This window comes from Callorhinus ursinus, unplaced genomic scaffold (assembly GCF_003265705.2).
Source record: "Callorhinus ursinus isolate GAN/ISIS: 27379988/994484 unplaced genomic scaffold, GSC_fseal_2.0 scaffold49, whole genome shotgun sequence".
Taxonomy (NCBI): Eukaryota; Metazoa; Chordata; class Mammalia; order Carnivora; family Otariidae; genus Callorhinus; species Callorhinus ursinus.
The window spans coordinates 639348-658093 of NW_027397111.1; the positions used below are offsets into that span (position 1 = coordinate 639348).

General features: G+C 51.9%; 1 protein-coding gene across 3 annotated transcripts in view; it reads left to right on the forward strand.

The window, feature by feature from the left end:
* ABCC8 (ATP binding cassette subfamily C member 8) overlaps nt 1-18746 on the forward strand; it is a 73395-nt gene that overhangs the window by 46036 nt on the left and 8613 nt on the right. For all 3 annotated transcript variants that reach the window (XM_025894335.2, XM_073882835.1, XM_073882836.1), the window contains exons 17-29: nt 5071-5103; nt 6832-6867; nt 7464-7562; nt 8660-8744; nt 9401-9481; nt 11101-11238; nt 12660-12785; nt 13688-13787; nt 14015-14253; nt 14356-14522; nt 15610-15679; nt 16182-16339; nt 18098-18190. In XM_025894335.2, the coding sequence (XP_025750120.1) occupies nt 5071-5103; nt 6832-6867; nt 7464-7562; nt 8660-8744; nt 9401-9481; nt 11101-11238; nt 12660-12785; nt 13688-13787; nt 14015-14253; nt 14356-14522; nt 15610-15679; nt 16182-16339; nt 18098-18190 (1425 nt within the window). The remainder of the gene's footprint in view (nt 1-5070; nt 5104-6831; nt 6868-7463; nt 7563-8659; nt 8745-9400; nt 9482-11100; nt 11239-12659; nt 12786-13687; nt 13788-14014; nt 14254-14355; nt 14523-15609; nt 15680-16181; nt 16340-18097; nt 18191-18746) is intronic.

Consider the following 18746-nt stretch of genomic DNA (forward strand, 5'->3'; position numbering starts at 1 on the left):
ACATGGACGAGCTCTGTCCGGCCCACCTGGCGTGGACAGTGAGTGAGTGAAGTGTGGGGGCTGTGTGTGGAGGGTCCCCTCCCTTGCCTGCAAGCTCCGTGCCTCAGACACTGGGCCCAGGTCCGCAGGGGGAGGAGGCACTTGCAAAGTGAGCCAGGAGCAAAATGGCATTTAACCTGGCAGCCCTTCCTGCAGGTCTGCCTGTCTGCAGCCAGAGGCAGGGGCGATGCCAGGCTGCCCCGATATGTTTGTCCATGCCGCTGCCAAGGCCTGGTGACCAGGCAGCCGGGAAGAGCTCCAGGAGGCAGAGGGCAGGGAGCTCGGGGATTACGAGGGGCAGAACGGCCAGTGCTCTGGGGAGACGGGTTGGTCTGTACAGCCATTCATGTATTCTTTCAAAGAACAAATGACGAGTATGGCTGAGCAGAAATAAGGAGCAAAATCTCTGGAGGCAGGCTGCCTGGGGTCAGGTCTGAGCTCTGCACTTTGGGAAATGCCGTGACCTTTCTGTACCCGTCTTCTCGTAGTCCCATGGGGTTGATGTGAGGCTTAACCTAGCATGTAGCAAGTACACTATAAATATTATCATAAATATTATTCTTTGACAATGGACTTTTATGGCAGGTACAGAATTCCCCTGTGGCTCTTGAATGCACTCCGGCCTGTCTCCCAGGAGAGATGGTAGTCAGTTCCCTGGGCACAGAGACCATATCTTATTTGTCTCTCTGCATCCACAGAGCCTTTGCTAAATGAACAAACCGGGAACAATTTATAACCTTCAAGAGACTGCCATCATAAATGTGTCTTTACATCTCTCTCTGCCAGCATGCCTTTGCCCAGGCTATTCTCCTAACTCAGAATTCCACCACACAATTCCCCACCAACTTTTGGAAAGTGGGAGCCCTATTCATGTGTGCCTCACACTGTGTTATGATTATCTGCTCATGTGTCTGTCTCCCCCATGAAACGGAGCTCCTTGAGGACAGGACCGAAGGATTAGTCCACGTCGTACCCCAAGTGCCCAGCACAGGAGGTGTATTTTGTGAACTTCTCTGTGCAGACTACAAAGGAGAAGACCTACCCCAGGGAGCTCACAAGTCCTAGGTGGATAGAGGCATACAGGCGGAGCCCCAGGGTGGGCATGGAGGGTCCCTCACGTGAGGGCCTGCATTCTGGGCTAAAGATTCACCACAGTGGCCCTGGGCAGACCCGCAGATTGGCTGCCGGCCCCAGGTCTCAGGGAGAACCACGTGGCTCCCAAACATCCACTTTACTAATAGGTGCCTGCCGGTGCCTGGCTGTCTGCTTCGGCGCACTATCAACCTGGGAATCTGCAAACTCTCTCCTTAATATCTAAGAAGAAAACACTTTGATGAAAAATTAATATTAGCAGATACACTCCATTGAAATTCTTTCCCTAGAAATAGGAAATAGGGCCATTACTGACTGCAGGAGAATGATTTTAAATGTCCCCAGGGAGCCGGCAGGAAGCAGGGCCCTGAGGAAAGTGCTGGGGTGGGGAGGAACGTTCCATTTCCTGATGAGGAACTATAAATCAGGCTCCCTGGAGCTCCCTGCTGCCCCTGCTCCCACCACCTGCTAAGGCATCCACATAGGAGCTGTTTATTATTTCTGTCTGTGCCCACTCAGGCGGCCTGGGGCCTGCTTGCCCTGGGCTGGCCTCAGAATACTGTGGGGGTTGGTGTGAAGGCTGCCTCCCAAGACCCTTGATGCCCTACCAGGTGAGAAACAGCCTCCTTTCATGACTGCTCTGCTGTCCAATCTGCCCTTGCAGTTCCTGGAGGCTTTGGGGAGTAAGGGCAAAGGGCTCAGGTGACCCCAGGTTTACTGGAGGCAGGTGTGGTGAGGTGGTAAGCAGACAAGATAAGGAGCACTGCATGGAGGTGATGAGGCAGGCTTGGAACCCGATGGTCTTTGGTTGTAGTCCTGAGTCTGCAGGACTGTGGTCCTTGCTTGCTGTTGACCTTGGGCAGGTTATTTTACCTCTCTGAGTTTCAGTGTCCTCACTGGGACAATGAGAAAAACCCTTTCCCCTCTCAGAGACTTGGTGTTAGGACCCAATGACATTAATTGGAAAGGGCTCTGTGGGTAAAAGGTAACAGGAGCTACGGGCCTGTCAGGGGCAGGATGAAGGGACCCTGGGGACCCAAAAGTTCTAACTTCCTCTTGTAACCTGTTTCTGCCTCTTCCCTGTTTATTGATTGCTGGGGTCTTAGATGAGTGGCGGGCCCATTCGATCCCTCCTCCGTGTGCATCTTTGGGACCATGCACGGAGCTGAAGGGTGATCCCCAGTTCTGCAACCCCATGCCTTGCCTCCAACTAGCTATGAGCTATGTCTATAATATATTCTCCCAGTGTTGCTGAGGTTTGGGCCATGACCCCAATTTTATACAGAAGGAAACAGAGACTCCCCTAAGGGACGGGACTTGCCGAGGATTTCACAACCAGCAAATGGAGAAGCTCCTCAGAGACGCACTTCAGATCGCACATTCTTTCCAGTTCTCTGCGCTGCCTGCCCTCCTGCACTGCCTCTTCCTCTAACCTAGAATTCCCTTCCTCTGTCTGCACTCGGGCCTCCCCTGCTTCAGAGTTCATCTCGGCTCTGACTTCCGGAGCCTTTCCGCCCTCTCTCAGATTTCTTCTCCCCCAGACTATTTTTGAAATTTACATTGTTCTCTGATTCTAGAAGAGCGTCCATTAAATTAGAAAATATAAAACATACACAAGTATAAAGAAGGTAAAAACCACCTAATATCCCATCCCCTGGAAGTTTCCAGTCTTCTCTCTATGCATTTGCAAAGTGTTTGTGGGTCCTTTCCTCCGAAATCTCTATAATACTTTCTTACTCCTACTTTGTTTTGGCCCTCATAACTTTCTGACCTCTGTACCTGTCTGATTTGCTCTACCAGGCGGCGAGCCCTGTGAGGCAGGCTCTGTGCCTTGACTCTGCTGGGTGCGCACACGCATGCCCAGCAACTAGCTGGTTGGAGGGAAGGACATGGGGTTGGAGAACTGGGGAGGAACTGTCCTTCAGCTCAGTGTTTGGTCCCAAAGGTACAGACAGAGGAGGGATGGAATGGTCCCAACACATTTAAGACCCCAGTGATCAATGAGAGAAAGTCCGTGCCACATGTACCATTTTGTAATTTTCAGATGGAAACATCTACACACAAAGCCTTGGGGAGGCTCATTCTAGGGAGGCTGGGGCTATACTAGGAAAAGGTGAAGATGTACTTGGATTCATACCCCAGCTTCCCTTCATCCTAACTGAAACATTGGGCATGTCATGCAAACTCCAAGCCTCAGTTTCCCCATCTAACACCTCTTTATAGTGTTGTCCTGTGGATGACGTGGTTCATACCAACAACTTCACACTGTGCCTGGCATGAGGATGGCTCTCACTGTGTGCTAGTCTCCCTCCCTCCCTTCTTCCCAAATGACTAAGATGTCAGCCAATAACCCTCCTTTATTACAGGTCTGTCATGTGCTAAGCAAGGTGGGGGCTGGAAAAGTTGCTCTTCCTGCCTTTAAATCCCACTGGGGATAAAAGACTTACCCAGGAGCTGATTAGAGAGTAAGGTAGTCCATTATACGGGCTAACTGAGCAGCCCAGACAACGATGCAAACTGAGTTAAGGCCGAGAGTGTCCACTGTGTGCTGGGGTCCTCAGGGAGGCCGCAGATGCGCTTTCCTCCAGATAAGTAACAGACTTTGCAACTCTGGAAGCAGGCAAGGCAAGAAGATTCCAGAGACAAGCTTCTCTGGGCCATGGCCACAGTTGGAATTTGTAAGCTTTGGTTTTTCATCTGTCTCACGTTACCAGCTGCCCAGAAATTATAGCAATCTGGTGCTTGGGGAACACAAGGTTAGGTGGGGTTGAGAGAAGAGAGGAGAACCCAAAGATCGGAGAACAGAATCTGAGGGGACATGGGACCACACATCCATCAGGATCTCCTCTTAGCTCTGCTCCTCAGGAGGGACAGAATGGAATTCATCAGGCTCCTTTCTGTCCCTGGTTTTGTCCATCCCCGTGTTCCTGACAAATCACAGTGAAATAATGTAGCATGGTCATTAAGAGCATGAAGCTTTATAGTCAGGTAGATCTGTTTCCTCTGCTACGTGCTGGCTGTGTGGCTTTGGGCAAGTTACTTAGCCTCTCTGACCCTCACTTTCTTTGTTTGTAAAGTGGAGACAGTCAAAATCAACCTCCTTCGTGTGATTATTTAAAGCTTTAAGAAAGTGATACTATTAGGGTGCTTATCACAGTGCTTACAAAAGCTCAATATAAACGTTAGCTGGTTTTAGTATGATTAAAGTAAGATCTGTATGAAAACAGAGCCAACTGTTTTTCCCCAAATGTGCATGTCAGAAGCACCCATTTCATTGGCAGAGGGCTATTTCTGGAAGGTTGAGAGGTGGTCTGGGGGAGGAGAAAGAGCACCGGCAGAGTTGGCACCAAAATTCAGGTAGCCTCACTCAGTGTTTTCAAATTTTTTTTACTATAATCCACAGTGTGAAATGAAATGTATTTTACATCACAGTCCACTACGTTCATGCATTGATAGATAAGAGAAAAAAAATGGCCAAAAAATACACATCTTACCAAATGCCGTGCACACTTTTTTTTTTTTTTTTAGTGCTATTACAGTTCACTTACTTCACATGCCATTATTGGGTCCCAATCTACAGTTTGAAAGCACTGTATAAATTGATTGTGACCTTGGCAAAGTTACTTTTCCTCTCTGAGCTTTCGTTTTCCCAACTGGAAAACCAACCATCGTGATGCCCAGCCAGCCTCACTGCTGCCCTGAGTTGGCCGGGAGCACAGATTTAGCCTTTGCTATTGGGAGGGTGCTCATCTGGGTGCTGTGGGAGGGACAGAGATTGAGAAGAGCAGTTTGTGCCCCAAGGAAGCCACTTGAGGACACTGGGCAGGGGGGAAGGGGTGGGGGTGGTGGGGATGGCTGCTCTCCAAAGACCTTTGTGATAGAGAGAAAGGCAGTGGAATGAGAAGTAACTGGTGTTGGTTTTTCCCATTTGTGCCCCAGGAGCCTTCCTGATGAGACGGGAGAGGACCCCAGGTACAGCCATGGAACTGGGTTAGAAGTGGGTCCCAACAAAGGGAAGAAGCTGGGGGGCTGGGAGGGCTTGGAGGGGGGTGGGGTACTGAGTCTGGATTGCAGGGTATGCAGCCTACATCATGTCAGAGGCACCGGGCCTTATAACAAGGCATGCTTTCTCAACAAGGGCAAAATCTGGTTCTTGGAGTGAGAAAAAAAATCTTAGACATGCCAGTCTGTGGCCCTTCAAAGGGCCATATGGTATATAAACAGATATATAATATATCTGTGGTTTAAAAATTTCATGGTGAATGGGGCACCTGGCTGGCTCAGTCGGTGGAGCATAAAACTCTTGACCTCTGGGTCGTGAGTTCAAGCCCCATGGTGGGTGTGGAGCCTACTTAAAATAAAAATTTTTTTAAATTAACTAATTAGTTCAAATGTCATGGTAGATAGCAGAAAGTAGCTTCCTGCTTGCCATGGGCTGGTGGGAAGGAAGAAAAGGAGTCACTGCTAATGGGTACAGGGTTTATTTTGGGGAGGTGAGGCTTGCACAATCTTGTGACTCAAGTAAAAACCATTTAACTGGAAAAGAAATGTGGCAGGGAAAAGACAATTCAGGGGGGGGGAAAGTGTGTCTAAAAAGACCCTAGGGAATGCTCCTAAAAAAAAAAAGAGAAACACAGCTGTGAGAGAGGAGGTAGATATCCCCCAGGCCAGACAGAAAATGTGGCCTTACTGCTTTATGTTTATTGTACAGGTCTGAAAAAGTCTAGGTGAAATCGATTAATGAGGCTCTGAGACCCTCACGACCCTCCCCAACCTCACATCGGGACACCCTGGCGGGGGCATGAACTCACAACCAGGGAACATTGACTCAACTCTGTAATTACACTCAAGTCCCTGGCCTTGGCTCTGACCCCAGAGTATTTCACTTCCCCATGTTTCCTCTGCCCTTTCTCCCACCTTGTCCCCAAGTGCCAGGGTGTGATGACAGGCCCAGCCTCTCTAGCCACAGTAACCATGGTTCTTGAGCCAAAAGGCCGAGCTGACAGTATGTCACCAGTCTGACCTGTGGATGACAACGGCAGGACAAAAGAGCTGACACTAGATCCGTTGCAGGCAGCCCAGGGCACGGGGATACTGCTGCTGACCATGCCCCTCCCCGCAGATCCCCCAGATTCCACCGCCGGCCGCTGACAGGGCCGCACGAGGCTTCTCGGCCCTCTGGCTGCCACCACTAGAGCTCCACGGGCCAAAGGTTCCCACACACAAGCTGCGGGCCTGGCCTGGCTCTTTCCAGACAGCCCTCCGTGGCCCAGCTGTTTTGGCAGCCATGTCTGTCTGAGATGAGTCTGTGCATTTGAGCCCCGAAGCAGAGGCTGGAGCCTGGAAGGAGCCATGTATTGGCCTTCATACTCCTGTGACACGGGATTCCCCCCCAACACACACACACACAAGCTTACACCATTGGTGCCTTTCCTCCATTCTCTCTCTCAGCTGGGGCCCTGGGGCCCTCCTCACACACCCCACACATACTGGGGATGTTACACAGGGTCAGGCAGCGGAGGCTCCCCCTGGATGGCCAAGGCCCACTCCTCACCCCTCCATGCAACGTGGGTGGCTGCATCCTTGGTCCCAGGGACTCTGAAGGCACCCTCATGCCGGGTTTGAGGGAGCCCAGATGTCTGTGGAGAAGGTGGTGCATGCATGGGAGCCCTGAAGTTGTGTCTTTTCTTCCTGCTGCAGCCCAGAGCGGGAGCCGGTGGCCGACTCGGACATCAGGTACTGTGCCCGGGAGCACCTGCCCTATGGGCAGGCTTCCTCAGAGGGGCTCTCAGGCCCCAGGGAGCCACGGAACTCTCGAAGGCAGCCCCCCACCAGCGCCCAGCCCAGGGGCAGGGAAGAGGCCCAGGGGGGCTCTGTACTCCATCAGATGGTTCAGAGGCCTCCACTGCTTCTGAGCACCAAGCTGCCCCCCCCCCTTGTTTTTGGTCTTCAAAAACCTTATCATACTACATGTGGTTTCCTTGGCTCTATTTTTAAAAAGTTCCACTTGGAGAATTACCTGTTAATATCAAAAGCAAGTGGTTTGAGGGCCACTCAGGGAAGCAGGAAATTAGGGGTTGAGGGTTTACTTGGTTTGGTCACATTTTGGGCTCCTCCCAGTTCTGGGTATAGATTCAGGAAGACAGATGACAGGGGTGGGACAGGTCGGTTGCAGGGCAGGGCAGGGTTGAAGACCCAGGCACCAAGCCCGCCCTTGGCCACCGGGGGCCGCAGAAAGCAGACTGCTGCCAAGTGCACCTCCCCAGTCTAAAACCTCTGCTTGACAACTGCCCCTGAGAAGGGCGCCCCTACTCCCACCTGCTTCATTCCAGGAAGAGAGGCCCCGTGGCCTACGCTTCTCAGAAACCATGGTTGCTGAATGCCACCGTGGAGGAAAACATCACCTTTGAGAGTCCCTTCAACAAACAACGGTAAAATCCACTCAGAGGACAACAGCCTGGGGGAGGGAAGAAACTGGTCAAGGGCAGCATCAGCCAGCCCTCCCCAGTACCTGAGCCCCAGCCGGCTGCCCTGCCCCTCCACTGATCACCCCACACCCAGCCATTCTGCTCTCCAGGATGCTTATCTGGATTCCAGCCTGTTCCATATGGCCCATCTGAAAATGATCCAGATGTGCCTGGGCATTGGGGCAGTCCAGCTCCTGTGGGTATGAGGGCAGAAAGGGGGGGGTCGTTGGGTGGAAGCCTTGGTGCCTTCTCTTGAGGCTAAGGGGAAGGCTGACCCAGCTCCCCATTATTCCCTACACCCAGCTCTGCAGCTCATGCACTATTTTCCCTCCAATGATGATAATAATCACTACCATCGATTGAGCTCCGAGGTGCCAAGTGCAGCGTCCCGCTCTTTATATGCGTGGTTTCTTCTAATGCTCACAACCACCCCAGGAGGCAGCTACTATTATTAGTCCCATTCTACAAAGGAGGAAACCAAGGCTCAGAAAGGTTAGGTAACTTGCCCAAGGCCACCCAGCCAATAAGTGAGAGAAATGAGTCTCAAATCCAAGGCTGCCTGACACCCAATTACTTGTCACCAAGACACTCTGATGCCTCCATGCACCCTGGCTGGCACCTGCCCAAGCTAAGAGCTGATCGGGGAAGTATGAGAGGAGCAGGCTGGGCAAATATTTGATCAGCCATCATCATTACTGCCGAAGCCAACCAGCAGTGATTTTCCCTGGCAGTGCCCCCAGGGTGGGCTCTGGCCACAGTTTCTCCCACTGCACGCGGGCCTGGGGCCCCCTTTTGTCACTTACATGGCATATTTGCTACTATCCAATTTCATCCTTCAAATATTTAACTGGCCCCAAGACTCTGTGAGGTGCTGCCCTCAGCTATTTTGAAGCTCACGTGCTGTTTACCTATACCCAGGCAGAAGGCCATTAAAGCCATTGCTCCCCCTGAGCACAGCTGCCCAGAAGCTAATGACCCTCTGCATGTGCTCAGGTCCGACTCTGGCCAGGCTGATCAGCTGTGTCCACCCCGACCCCCCACCCCTGCCCCAACCACTCCAGGTACAAAATGGTCATCGAAGCCTGCTCCCTGCAGCCGGACATCGACATCCTGCCCCATGGAGACCAGACTCAAATTGGGGAACGGGTTAGTAGCAGCCTCTATAGGTTTTTTTCAGGGCGGGGGCCCTCAATCTCCCCTGACCCCCAGCATGCCCAGAGATCATTCTCAGGGAGAGCAGGTGACTGGAAAATAAGAGAGGGTAAAGGTGGAAGAGCATCCTGCAGTGAGGTCAAAATGATCTCGAGCCCTGGGCGGTTGGCTGTCCTTGACAGGTTTGCAACTCGCGCCTGGCTGGGCTGGAGATGACTTGGCATCTCCTTCATTCATGCCCCGTGTATATACTAAGGGCCCACATGATACTGCGGTAGGCCCGGGGTTATCTCCTTCAGGTACCCTGGCCAGGTGGCGCCCCTCCTCCATAAGCTTAGGCAAATAGGATTCTCCCACGACTGTCCTGCTCATGTATGATTTAAATCCCTACTTTCTGTGTCTTAGTTGTCACCAGTCAGATGGTCCCTAGCACCTACATGATGAATCTTCAAAATGTGGGGACCCTGCTCCCCACTTCTGAATGAATTTAGTAAATGTGTACAAGTTCCTCCTGTCTTCGAGATGAGGAGGAGGCAAAGAGGTGGATAGAGCCAGGCCTCCATCTCAGAGAGCTCACAGTCAAGTAAGGGCCAGGACAGTCCTTCCTGAGGGGCTCTGAGACCATGACCTTTCCTCTCCTTTGGTCACAGGGCATCAATCTATCTGGTGGCCAACGCCAGCGAATCAGTGTGGCCCGAGCCCTGTACCAGCACACCAACGTTGTCTTCTTGGTGAGTGCATTAGCTGGGATCCCCCCTTGGGGCCCTCCCTGACTCAATGCCTGTACACACACACACACACACACACACACACACACACACCCCAGCCTCCCTCTCCGTGAGTAAACCTCTCCTGCCAGAGATATTACCTAATCATTGATGGGGAAACTGAGGCAAGGATAGTGCAAATGACCCACTGTGGACTTCACACTGAACTCTGCAGTAGCCGTAAGGGGAGATGTGTAGTAGTTACAGGCTGCCTCCCTGTTGGACAGGCCTAAACTATCAACACTTAGCCCCACTATAATTCGTGGAATGTATGCTGCCACTGCCCATCCCATGCCCAGAGCAGACATTGCTAATTGATCACAGCAGTAGTAATAGAAAATTCAGCATTATCAATGAAAGCAATTCTGTGAAACCCCACATTAAGTTTCTGTGGGAAAATCAACTTGGCTTCAGAATCCTTCTCAACACAGCACTCCAGATAACATTTACCAGTCAAACATGAGATCACATTATTAGCTATCCCTGCCATAGTTCATGCCAAGTTCTGTGTTAGGCGCTTTGGTTGACACTGAAGCATTCTGAGAGCCAATCCTCGGCCTCAAAGATGTAGAGTCTAACTAGAGAGACAGAGCCACAGCCCAGTCGAAAGCCAAACTGTGTGTCACAGTCTATGAGGAGCCTTGCCCAAGGAGACAATGGGGAGAGCTAGAATAATCAGGGAGAGCTTCCTGGAGGAGGACCTTGAAAAGTGAGTCAGTTAAACGGAAGGAAAGAGGAAGGCCATTTGGGTAGGAAGTCAGAAGAAGGAACCTCAGGTCTCTGAACCCGGTTATATTCTTCCCCCACACCCCGGCGCCCAATACACATAAATGCTCCCCACTAAACACACTTCAAAATGTAAAGGTTCGTTGTCTTTGTTACCATCTGACATAGCACTTTACAAAGTATTAGCTTATTCATGGTCTCGTATGAGCTTTAAACAACCTTGTTAGAAGTAAAGTGGTTATTTTCGTTTATTTCAGCAAAGGTGTATTAAGCTCCTACTCTACCTGGCACGGGCACAAGGGGTGTCAGTTCCTGGGAGTCTCACAGGAATGGGCAAATAACCAGCACAACCGGAACTGAGAGGAGGGAAGGCTAGGCGTGGAAGTCCAGAGAGGACACAGGAAGAGCTCGGATAGAGCACTGAAGGGCGAGTAGATGTTCACCGGGCAGACAAAAGGCGAAATGGCACTTTGGGCAGAGGGAGTGGCGAGTTCTCTAGAAACCTGGAGTTACGGGGGCTTGGACAGGACAGAGAAGTGAGACCAGACAGACTGGGCAGGTAATGGAGGGCCTAGCTTACCATGCTAAGGAATTCGGATTTCATGGGCAATGGGGAGCTATTAAAGGTTCAGGAATCAGGAAGTGCCTGTGATTAAATCTGTTTGAGAGCAATGACTGATAACAGCCGCATTTTAAGGTGAGGCGTCTAAAGCCCAGAGAGGTTAAATACATTGTCCAAGGCCATACAGCTAACTATTGTCAGTCCCTGGACCCGTGCTGGTATAACTCTGATGGTTTTTATTCTCACTGTTACCCCCTCCCCCCACCCTTGCCCCCACCTTCTCTCCTCTGCCCAGGATGACCCCTTCTCAGCTCTGGATGTCCATCTGAGTGACCACCTGATGCAGGCCGGGATCCTTGAGCTGCTCCAGGATGACAAGAGGACAGTGGTCCTAGTGACCCACAAGCTCCAGTACCTGCCACATGCAGATTGGGTGAGGGGCCACAGGAGGTGAAGCTATGGAGGGCTGAGTGGGAGAGGCAGGAGGAGAGGCGGGAGAGGCAAAGGAGTCGGTGTCTCAGTAGCAGTTGCTGAGGGCAGAAGAGACCCACACCGAAAGGTTCATGCAGGCTGATCCTGCACAGGCCCAGGGTTTGGTATCACTATATAGCTGCAGACGTGCCCACCCTCACCTGGGGCCCTTGTGCGTACATGCAAGTCTGGCACCAAGAAGTCTCGGAAAGAGGCAGACACTCAATTCCTACCTTCTGGTTATGGCCCAGTTTGATGACTCACCCCCCTGGCGTTGGGACTGCCTATTTGGATGGGAGAGCCATCTTCCCGTCCTCTGACCACCGAGGGTCTGATGCATTTAAGTCAAGATCAGCTGGAAAACATGGCAACAAACAATACAAGTAGTAATGGAAACTTCAATATTATCAATAGAATGCAATTTTGTGAAACCCCACATTAACCAAATTTCTGTACTCCTCAATATGTAGACAACAGCTACTTTTCAATTCATTGGAAAGCATTTAATCTTTAAGATGGAAATCATGTGACTTGTAAAATCTGGGCCTTGCCAGACTCCTATATAAACTTGCTCCTGAAAAGTGAGCTTCAGGCCTATGCTAAATGGGCCTAAATCTTCCTTCTACATGTGGTAAAATCCTCCCTCTACTATGAAAAAGGAAAAAAAATCCATATTAAAAATAAAAACCATTATAACAGGTGCAGAAGGTCTGCGACTGAGTTTCCATGGTGAACGTGGCAAGGCAGTTTGGGACAATCGTTAGTCCAAAGAGGGCAGACAAAGGCATGACTGGTTCCTTGGAATGTCAGAGAGCAAGACTCCCAGGCATCCCTCCCTACACCCCATCACGGGCTGGATGGGGGTGAAGGAGCAGGGGAGGGTCCCTGAATTAATGACAAGTGTCTATGAGTGGGAAACATTGAGTGTTTCAAATAAAATCAGTTTTATTGATTTCAAAGAGGCATGGCCATGCCACACACACTTAGACCAATAGGTACTTTGTTAACCACTGGTGGAACCTACCAGACCTGTGGTCAGGGGAGCTAGAAGTAGTGTGCAATTAGCTGTTGAGTGTGTGAAAACAGCTGCCCCTGATGGGATCCTAGCAAGGAATCAGACCGCTTGGCCAGGATCCACCAATTTGCTCTGCAAACCCTCTTAGCAACCCTGGGGCAACCCCTGAGAATCACCCCCCCAAAAGTACTGACCTCTAGATCCTGGGAGTGTGTCGGTGAGTACTGCAGGGGGGAGGCCAGCGGCCAGTTGTGGTGGGCAAGAGGGTGTGTGCCAGTCCATCTCAGAGCCCTTGCCAAGGTGGTGGCCTGACCGCCACACCCCCTTCCTGTTCATCCCCGGGGCTGGGTCTGTTTCTGCCTTTCCAGATCATCGCCATGAAGGATGGCACCATCCAGAGAGAGGGTACACTCAAGGATTTCCAGAGGTCTGAGTGCCAGCTCTTTGAGCACTGGAAGACCCTCATGAACCGGCAGGACCAAGAGCTGGAGAAGGTGAGTATGTCCTAAGGGCCAGGCAGCCAGCTACCCTCTGAGGAAAAGTTTCTGTTAGAATCCTGAACACACAAAGGCCTTCCTGCCCTCCTTGCCTTAGGAAACCCCTCAAAGGACAGATGTGGGAGCTGAGCATGAACTTCCTCCTACCAGAGTAGGGCCGGTACCTGTGCCAGGTACTCAGGGCAGACTCAGGTGGACACCTTCCCCTTATCCTGAAATAGTCAGAAACCATCTAGTTATAAAGCTTCAGAGAATCAACTCAAACTGGTGAAGCAGAAAAGGGGAGAGGTAAGGACTTTTTGGCTCATGAAAGTAAAAAGGATCAGCTTCAGGTAGAGCTGGATCCAGGTAGTTAAACACTGTCATCAGGAACCTGTTTCTCTCCCTCGTTCGCTCTGCTCCCCTCAGACCGGCCTCATTCTTGTGGTGGTGGAGAGAGTTGATCAGCAGCCTCGAGCTTACCTTCTCCCAGCTCAACACCTCTACCAGCAAGAGAGTCTCTCTGTCACAACAGTTCGGCAGAAATCCCCAGGCTAACTCTCCTTTGTCCACTTTGGTCCTGTGCCCACCCTGAATAAACCACTGTGGAATGTGAGATTGGCCAGCCCTGGATCTCGTGCCCACCCCCAGGGCCAGGGAGAATGATCAGCCCACCTGAGTCACAGAGACTAAGAATAGGGGAGAGATGATCTCCCACAGGAATATTTGGGGTACCGTTAGCCGATAAATGGGGAGGAGTAAATTCTAGCATAACAGATTTGTGTCCATCTGGACTCTCCCCCAGGTGGGGGCACCCTGGAAACCTGACACCGGTCATTGCCAGCGGTGGCTGCCCTCCACCCTCACTTCTTCCCTCTGCACACTCTGAGGACAGTGGCCGGGGTCCGTCTGTCTTTCAGGAGACTGTCATGGAGAGAAAAGCCACAGAGCCATCTCAGGGCCTGCCCCGGGCCATGTCCTCAAGAGACGGCCTCCTGCAGGATGAGGAAGAGGAGGAAGGTACAGACTGGGGGCTAGCAGTGAGACCATGGCCTGAGGCCTGACGAACCATGGGGAGACAAAGTTTCGGGCTTCTGGGGGTGCTGAGATAGTGTGACTTTCATTAAATCCCTTGCCCTCTGTGTGCCTCAGTATTCCCATCTGTAAGTGGGGAGAACATGTGCCCCGGTTCACCCTCAGAGGGAGGGCGAATGGGAAGCCACAGGGTGGGTTCTTGCGGCCTGCAGAGGAGGCAGATGAGAGCGAGGAGGACAACCTGTCTTCGTTGCTGCACCAACGGGCCAAGATCCCATGGCGAGCCTGTGCCAAGTATTTGTCATCCGCCGGCATCTTGCTCCTGTCGCTGCTTGTCTTCTCCCAGCTGCTCAAGCACATGGTCTTGGTGGCCATCGACTACTGGCTGGCCAAGTGGACTGACAGTGCCCTGACCCCGAGCCCTGTGGCCAGGAACTGCTCACTCAGCCAGGTGTGGCCGACCGCCCCAGGCAGGGGCCGGGGGGAGGGTGGGGGGAGAAGGGCTGAGCCACGGACACCCCCAGGACCCCGCATCATTTTCTGCCCGGCCCAGGAGTGCACCCTCAACCAGACTGTCTATGCCATGGTATTCACGGTGCTGTGCAGCCTGGGCATCGTGTTGTGCCTCGTCACGTCCGTCACGGTAGAGTGGACGGGGCTGAAGGTGGCCAAAAGGTTGCACCGCAGCCTGCTGAACCGGATCATCCTGGCTCCCATGAGGTACCCCTCTTCCCCGGCCATGCCGGGGCTGTGGGCAAGTCGCTGTTCTCTGGACCTTAGTTCTCCTATCTGTAAAATGGAGATATGCAACCTCTGTCACAGGCTGAGGTGGCAGGGGCGGGGTGGGGAGGGTGGCTCAAGGAGACAGTGTGTGTAAAAAGGCCCTCCTCGGGGCAGAAGGCAGAGGAAAACCAGCATTTACTCAGCCACACACGGTGCTAGGCATTCTATATGGTTCGCTCATCTAATTGTCACAACAGCCCTTCAAAGTGAGTGTCTGCAGGCTCTGTGTAGATGTAAGTTTCCCTTCCTCAGGCAGGTACCGTCTGCGGGTCTCCGCTCTCCCCCTCCTCCCTCAGCCAGCCTGCAGGTTCTGATACCGGGCACACGGGGACATGTTTTAATCTCCTGGAAGGGGATGGATAAAAATTCCAAAGGCCACTTGGTGTGAAACAGATCTAAGGTGGTCACTGCTCAGTTGACTGGCTGACTCAGTTTTAAAGCATGACAGGCAAACAGGTGGTCTGGCCCCTTGTCAATGCCAGGCCTCACCATCTGACTACGCTTTTTACTTTTCAGACTCATGAGCTCTCTGTGGCCCACAGACATGACCTCAACATTTACTCACCCTCTATTTGTCCCCGGTCTGAGCTTCCGAAACCCTCTGGTTAGGTTTGGGCCGGTTCTGGTTCAGAGCCAGAGTGATGACAGCTGGAGTAGCCTCGCAGGGTCAGCCAGCAGACAGCCTGTCCCCAGGGCCCTGTTCGCCCTAGAGAAGCCTCGATGTCCCCAGAGTGAGCTGCTGAGTGAGTCAGGCAGATCAAATAGCTGAGGAAGGTGGTGGTGGTGATACATGGGCTTGAGAGCCAGAGGGGTTAGTGAGGGGCCAGCACCCCCTTGGGCAGCTGCAGGAATTCTCAGGGACACAGGCCAGACATCTACAGACTTGCAAAGGCAACCACCCTAGGCAGCCAGACCCAGAGATGACCCCACAGACACTAAAATGAAAGAAGTAACTACCCTCATTCAATAAACAGGAAGGAAATCAATAAATGGATGAGTAACTGTTCTTCTGGTTGCCTCTTAGGTTTTTTGAGACCACGCCCCTTGGAAGCATCCTGAATAGATTTTCAGCTGACTGTAACACCATCGACCAGGTACACAGGACTGTGACCCATTTCCCCAGTTCAGAGAGATGCCAGGTCCCCAAGCTTTTCCTCTCTGGTGCTGGCTTCCCCAGGTCTGGTGCTCAGAGCCCCATGGCACGAACCCAGTGGGCCCCAATCTGATTACAACGCTGCCTCAGGGCCTGGGGCTGCCCCTGTGAAACTGTCATGATAAGACTGAGGGAAACCACATCGCTTTGGCTTCCATCCAATACCCCCTGGCTCACTCCAGTAAGGTTCCTGCATAGTCTGAACCAAGGTGGCTGATTTTGTGGAGAACATTCCTTTCCATTCAGCTTGTGTTCTTGGTTTACCATCGTACTAGATGGTGAGGAAACAAAGTCCTGATTCCTGCTCTCAGGGAGCCTACCGTGTAGCTGGAGAGATGAGACATGTGCCTGTCATAATGTGAGAGAGCAAAACATGGCGGCAGGTAACACACTGAAGATAAACACCAAAACTCACCTCCCTCTGTCACCCTCCGCTCCGTCAGCACATCCCATCCACGCTGGAGTGCCTGAGCCGCTCCACCCTTCTCTGCGTCTCAGCCCTGGCTGTCATCTCCTATGTCACGCCTGTGTTCCTCGTGGCCCTCTTGCCCCTGGCTGTGGTGTGCTACTTCATCCAGAAGTACTTCCGGGTGGCGTCCAGGTGATGGCAGCCTTTGCCAGCCCCAGGGGGCGGGAGATGGGAGGTGCTTTGCAGTGGGCAGTTGGGTACTCTTACTAGAGTTGTCATCAAAAAGTAGTAGAGTCCTATTGCCCCTGAAGAAGAAAATAGAAAGGAAGGAAGGGGAGATATTCATCTTCCACCAGCCTGATGTAACCATCTGTCAGCGCACACACACACACACACACACACACACACACACACACACACACCCTACAGTTAATATCGGAACCATTTCCTTAGGAGATAGGGTCAGGAGTAGAATTGCTAGGTCGGGGTGTACACACACCTTTATGCCCTTCATTCATTTTGCCAAAATGCTTCTCAGGAGGGTTGCTTCTCAGGAGGAGTCCAGTGACCGGACTGATTGCTGATGCACGAAATCGAGGGCACCTGATGGCAGGGGTGTTATGGCAATCCCACAGGGGCCAGCGCATGCCTGGGAGCCCTCACTTGAGGGAGCCTTTCACAAGGATCACATTTGCCCTCGGGAGTCTTCGAGTCACACAGGCTTCTTTCCTACTCAAAATTTTCTAAGAACATTCTCTAGAAGTTCTTTCTGGGAGTGATTCTGTTAAACTCATAGGTCCAAATAATTGTCAGGAAAATTTGAAAGAATCTCTAGACCAGTGTTTTTCAAACTGCCAACTGCAACCTATCAGTGGGTCATGAAATCAATATCATAGATCACAGCCAGCATTTTTATCAAATGAAATTGAAGAGAGCATATCAGACTGTATGTACATAGTAACAGTAAGTTTTGCTTCATGAAACCTTTGGGGCGTGTAGGAGGGTGTGTGTGTGTGTGTGTGTGTGTGTGTGTGTGTGTGTGTGCGCGCGCGCGCGCACACACGCGTGCACGCGCGCGTGCGCACATGTGCACTGATTTGTAGTATAAAATGCATTTCTTACCGCAGGTTATAATCAAAAGGTTAAGTAACTTTCCCAAGTGCACATAGTTGATTAGTAACTGGAGTCAAAATGCTGATTATCAATAAAAACAATTAAATTTAGATACATTTTGACCACAATTACCTTGCCCATAAGGGCCAAGACTCGTATGCTGGATGGTGTAGAATCCCCTGGCACCCAGAAGGAGCATGTTAGTGTTCACAGATCACTGTGGCTTTTTAAACACTGTACAAGCTGTTTTACAAATTTCATTTCTTCTGCCAGAGAAACCACCCTGTTCCCCTGGCATCCTCTCTGCCCTGGGGACAGTCTGTCCAGGAACACTGCCTCCCGCATCCCAGCCTGACCTCCTTGGCACTGATGTGCTTGTCAAGGTGCAGCTGTGGGGAGCAGGGGCAATCCTGTTGCCATGGAAACCTCTGGCCTGTCCCCCTCAAGGAGCTCTGTAGATACTGGCCCGTGATGTGCCTGAGCCTATTGTGGTTACCAGGGAGGGGACTGAAAGCTTTGTGTGAGGTCTTTCTGCTCCTTTCGCTAGCTGTCTCAAGGTTCAGGTTGTTCCCCGTGAGAGAGAACTGACTGTACCTGCCCTGCCTTACTACACTCGTGAGGTAGACAGTGCCCAGGGTTACAGTGCCTGCCCCGGCATGCTGTTTAAGCATTTTGCTGGGGTGGTACCACTGGCTTCCCTCTCTACAGGGGAGACACTGAGACCTGGACAGGTGAAGCCATTTGCGCACACAGTGGTTGTGGGGGGAGCTGGGATTCAGACCCGAGCCGAGCCCTGCACCTGCCCTCTTGACCATTCTACTCTGCTCCCCTGCACAGGGACCTGCAGCAGCTGGATGACACCACCCAGCTCCCCCTGCTCTCCCACTTTGCTGAAACCGTGGAAGGTCTCACCACCATCCGGGCCTTCAGGTACCAGATTTACCCAAGGGTGGGTGGGAGTGGGGCCAGGGCCACAGGTCATGTGGTTCGGTTGTCAGGGCTTGGCTTAGGAAGGCCCAGGACACGTGTCTCCCAACCACTCCTCAGGCCCTGAAGCCTTGATGATGTCTCCCAGAGGGGTCAGGTCCGATGGGCTCCACTGTATGATCCAGAGAGGAAAATCTCAGCCCTGCAGCCAAGTCCAGAGCCTCTGTGAACTAAGGCGGGACATGAAAAGAAAGCTGGGAAGTATATGCTCACATATCAATGCTAGAAAGGCTTTTCCATCATGTGGGCCATCCCTGAGGCCATCTTTGATGGAGAATCTCCAGTGACTCGAACACTAGGCTAAGTAATTTACATGTCATCTCATTGATTGTGCACTGCGATCCAAGGCAGTAAGCATGATTATTCCCATTTCCCAAATAAAGAAATTGAGGCTCAGAGAGACTGTATAACCCCTCTGGGTAAGGTCCTCTGAAGCCTAGACTTGAACCTGCCCATTCGTTCAGTAAACATGTACTGAGCTAAAACCCAAGCCAGACAC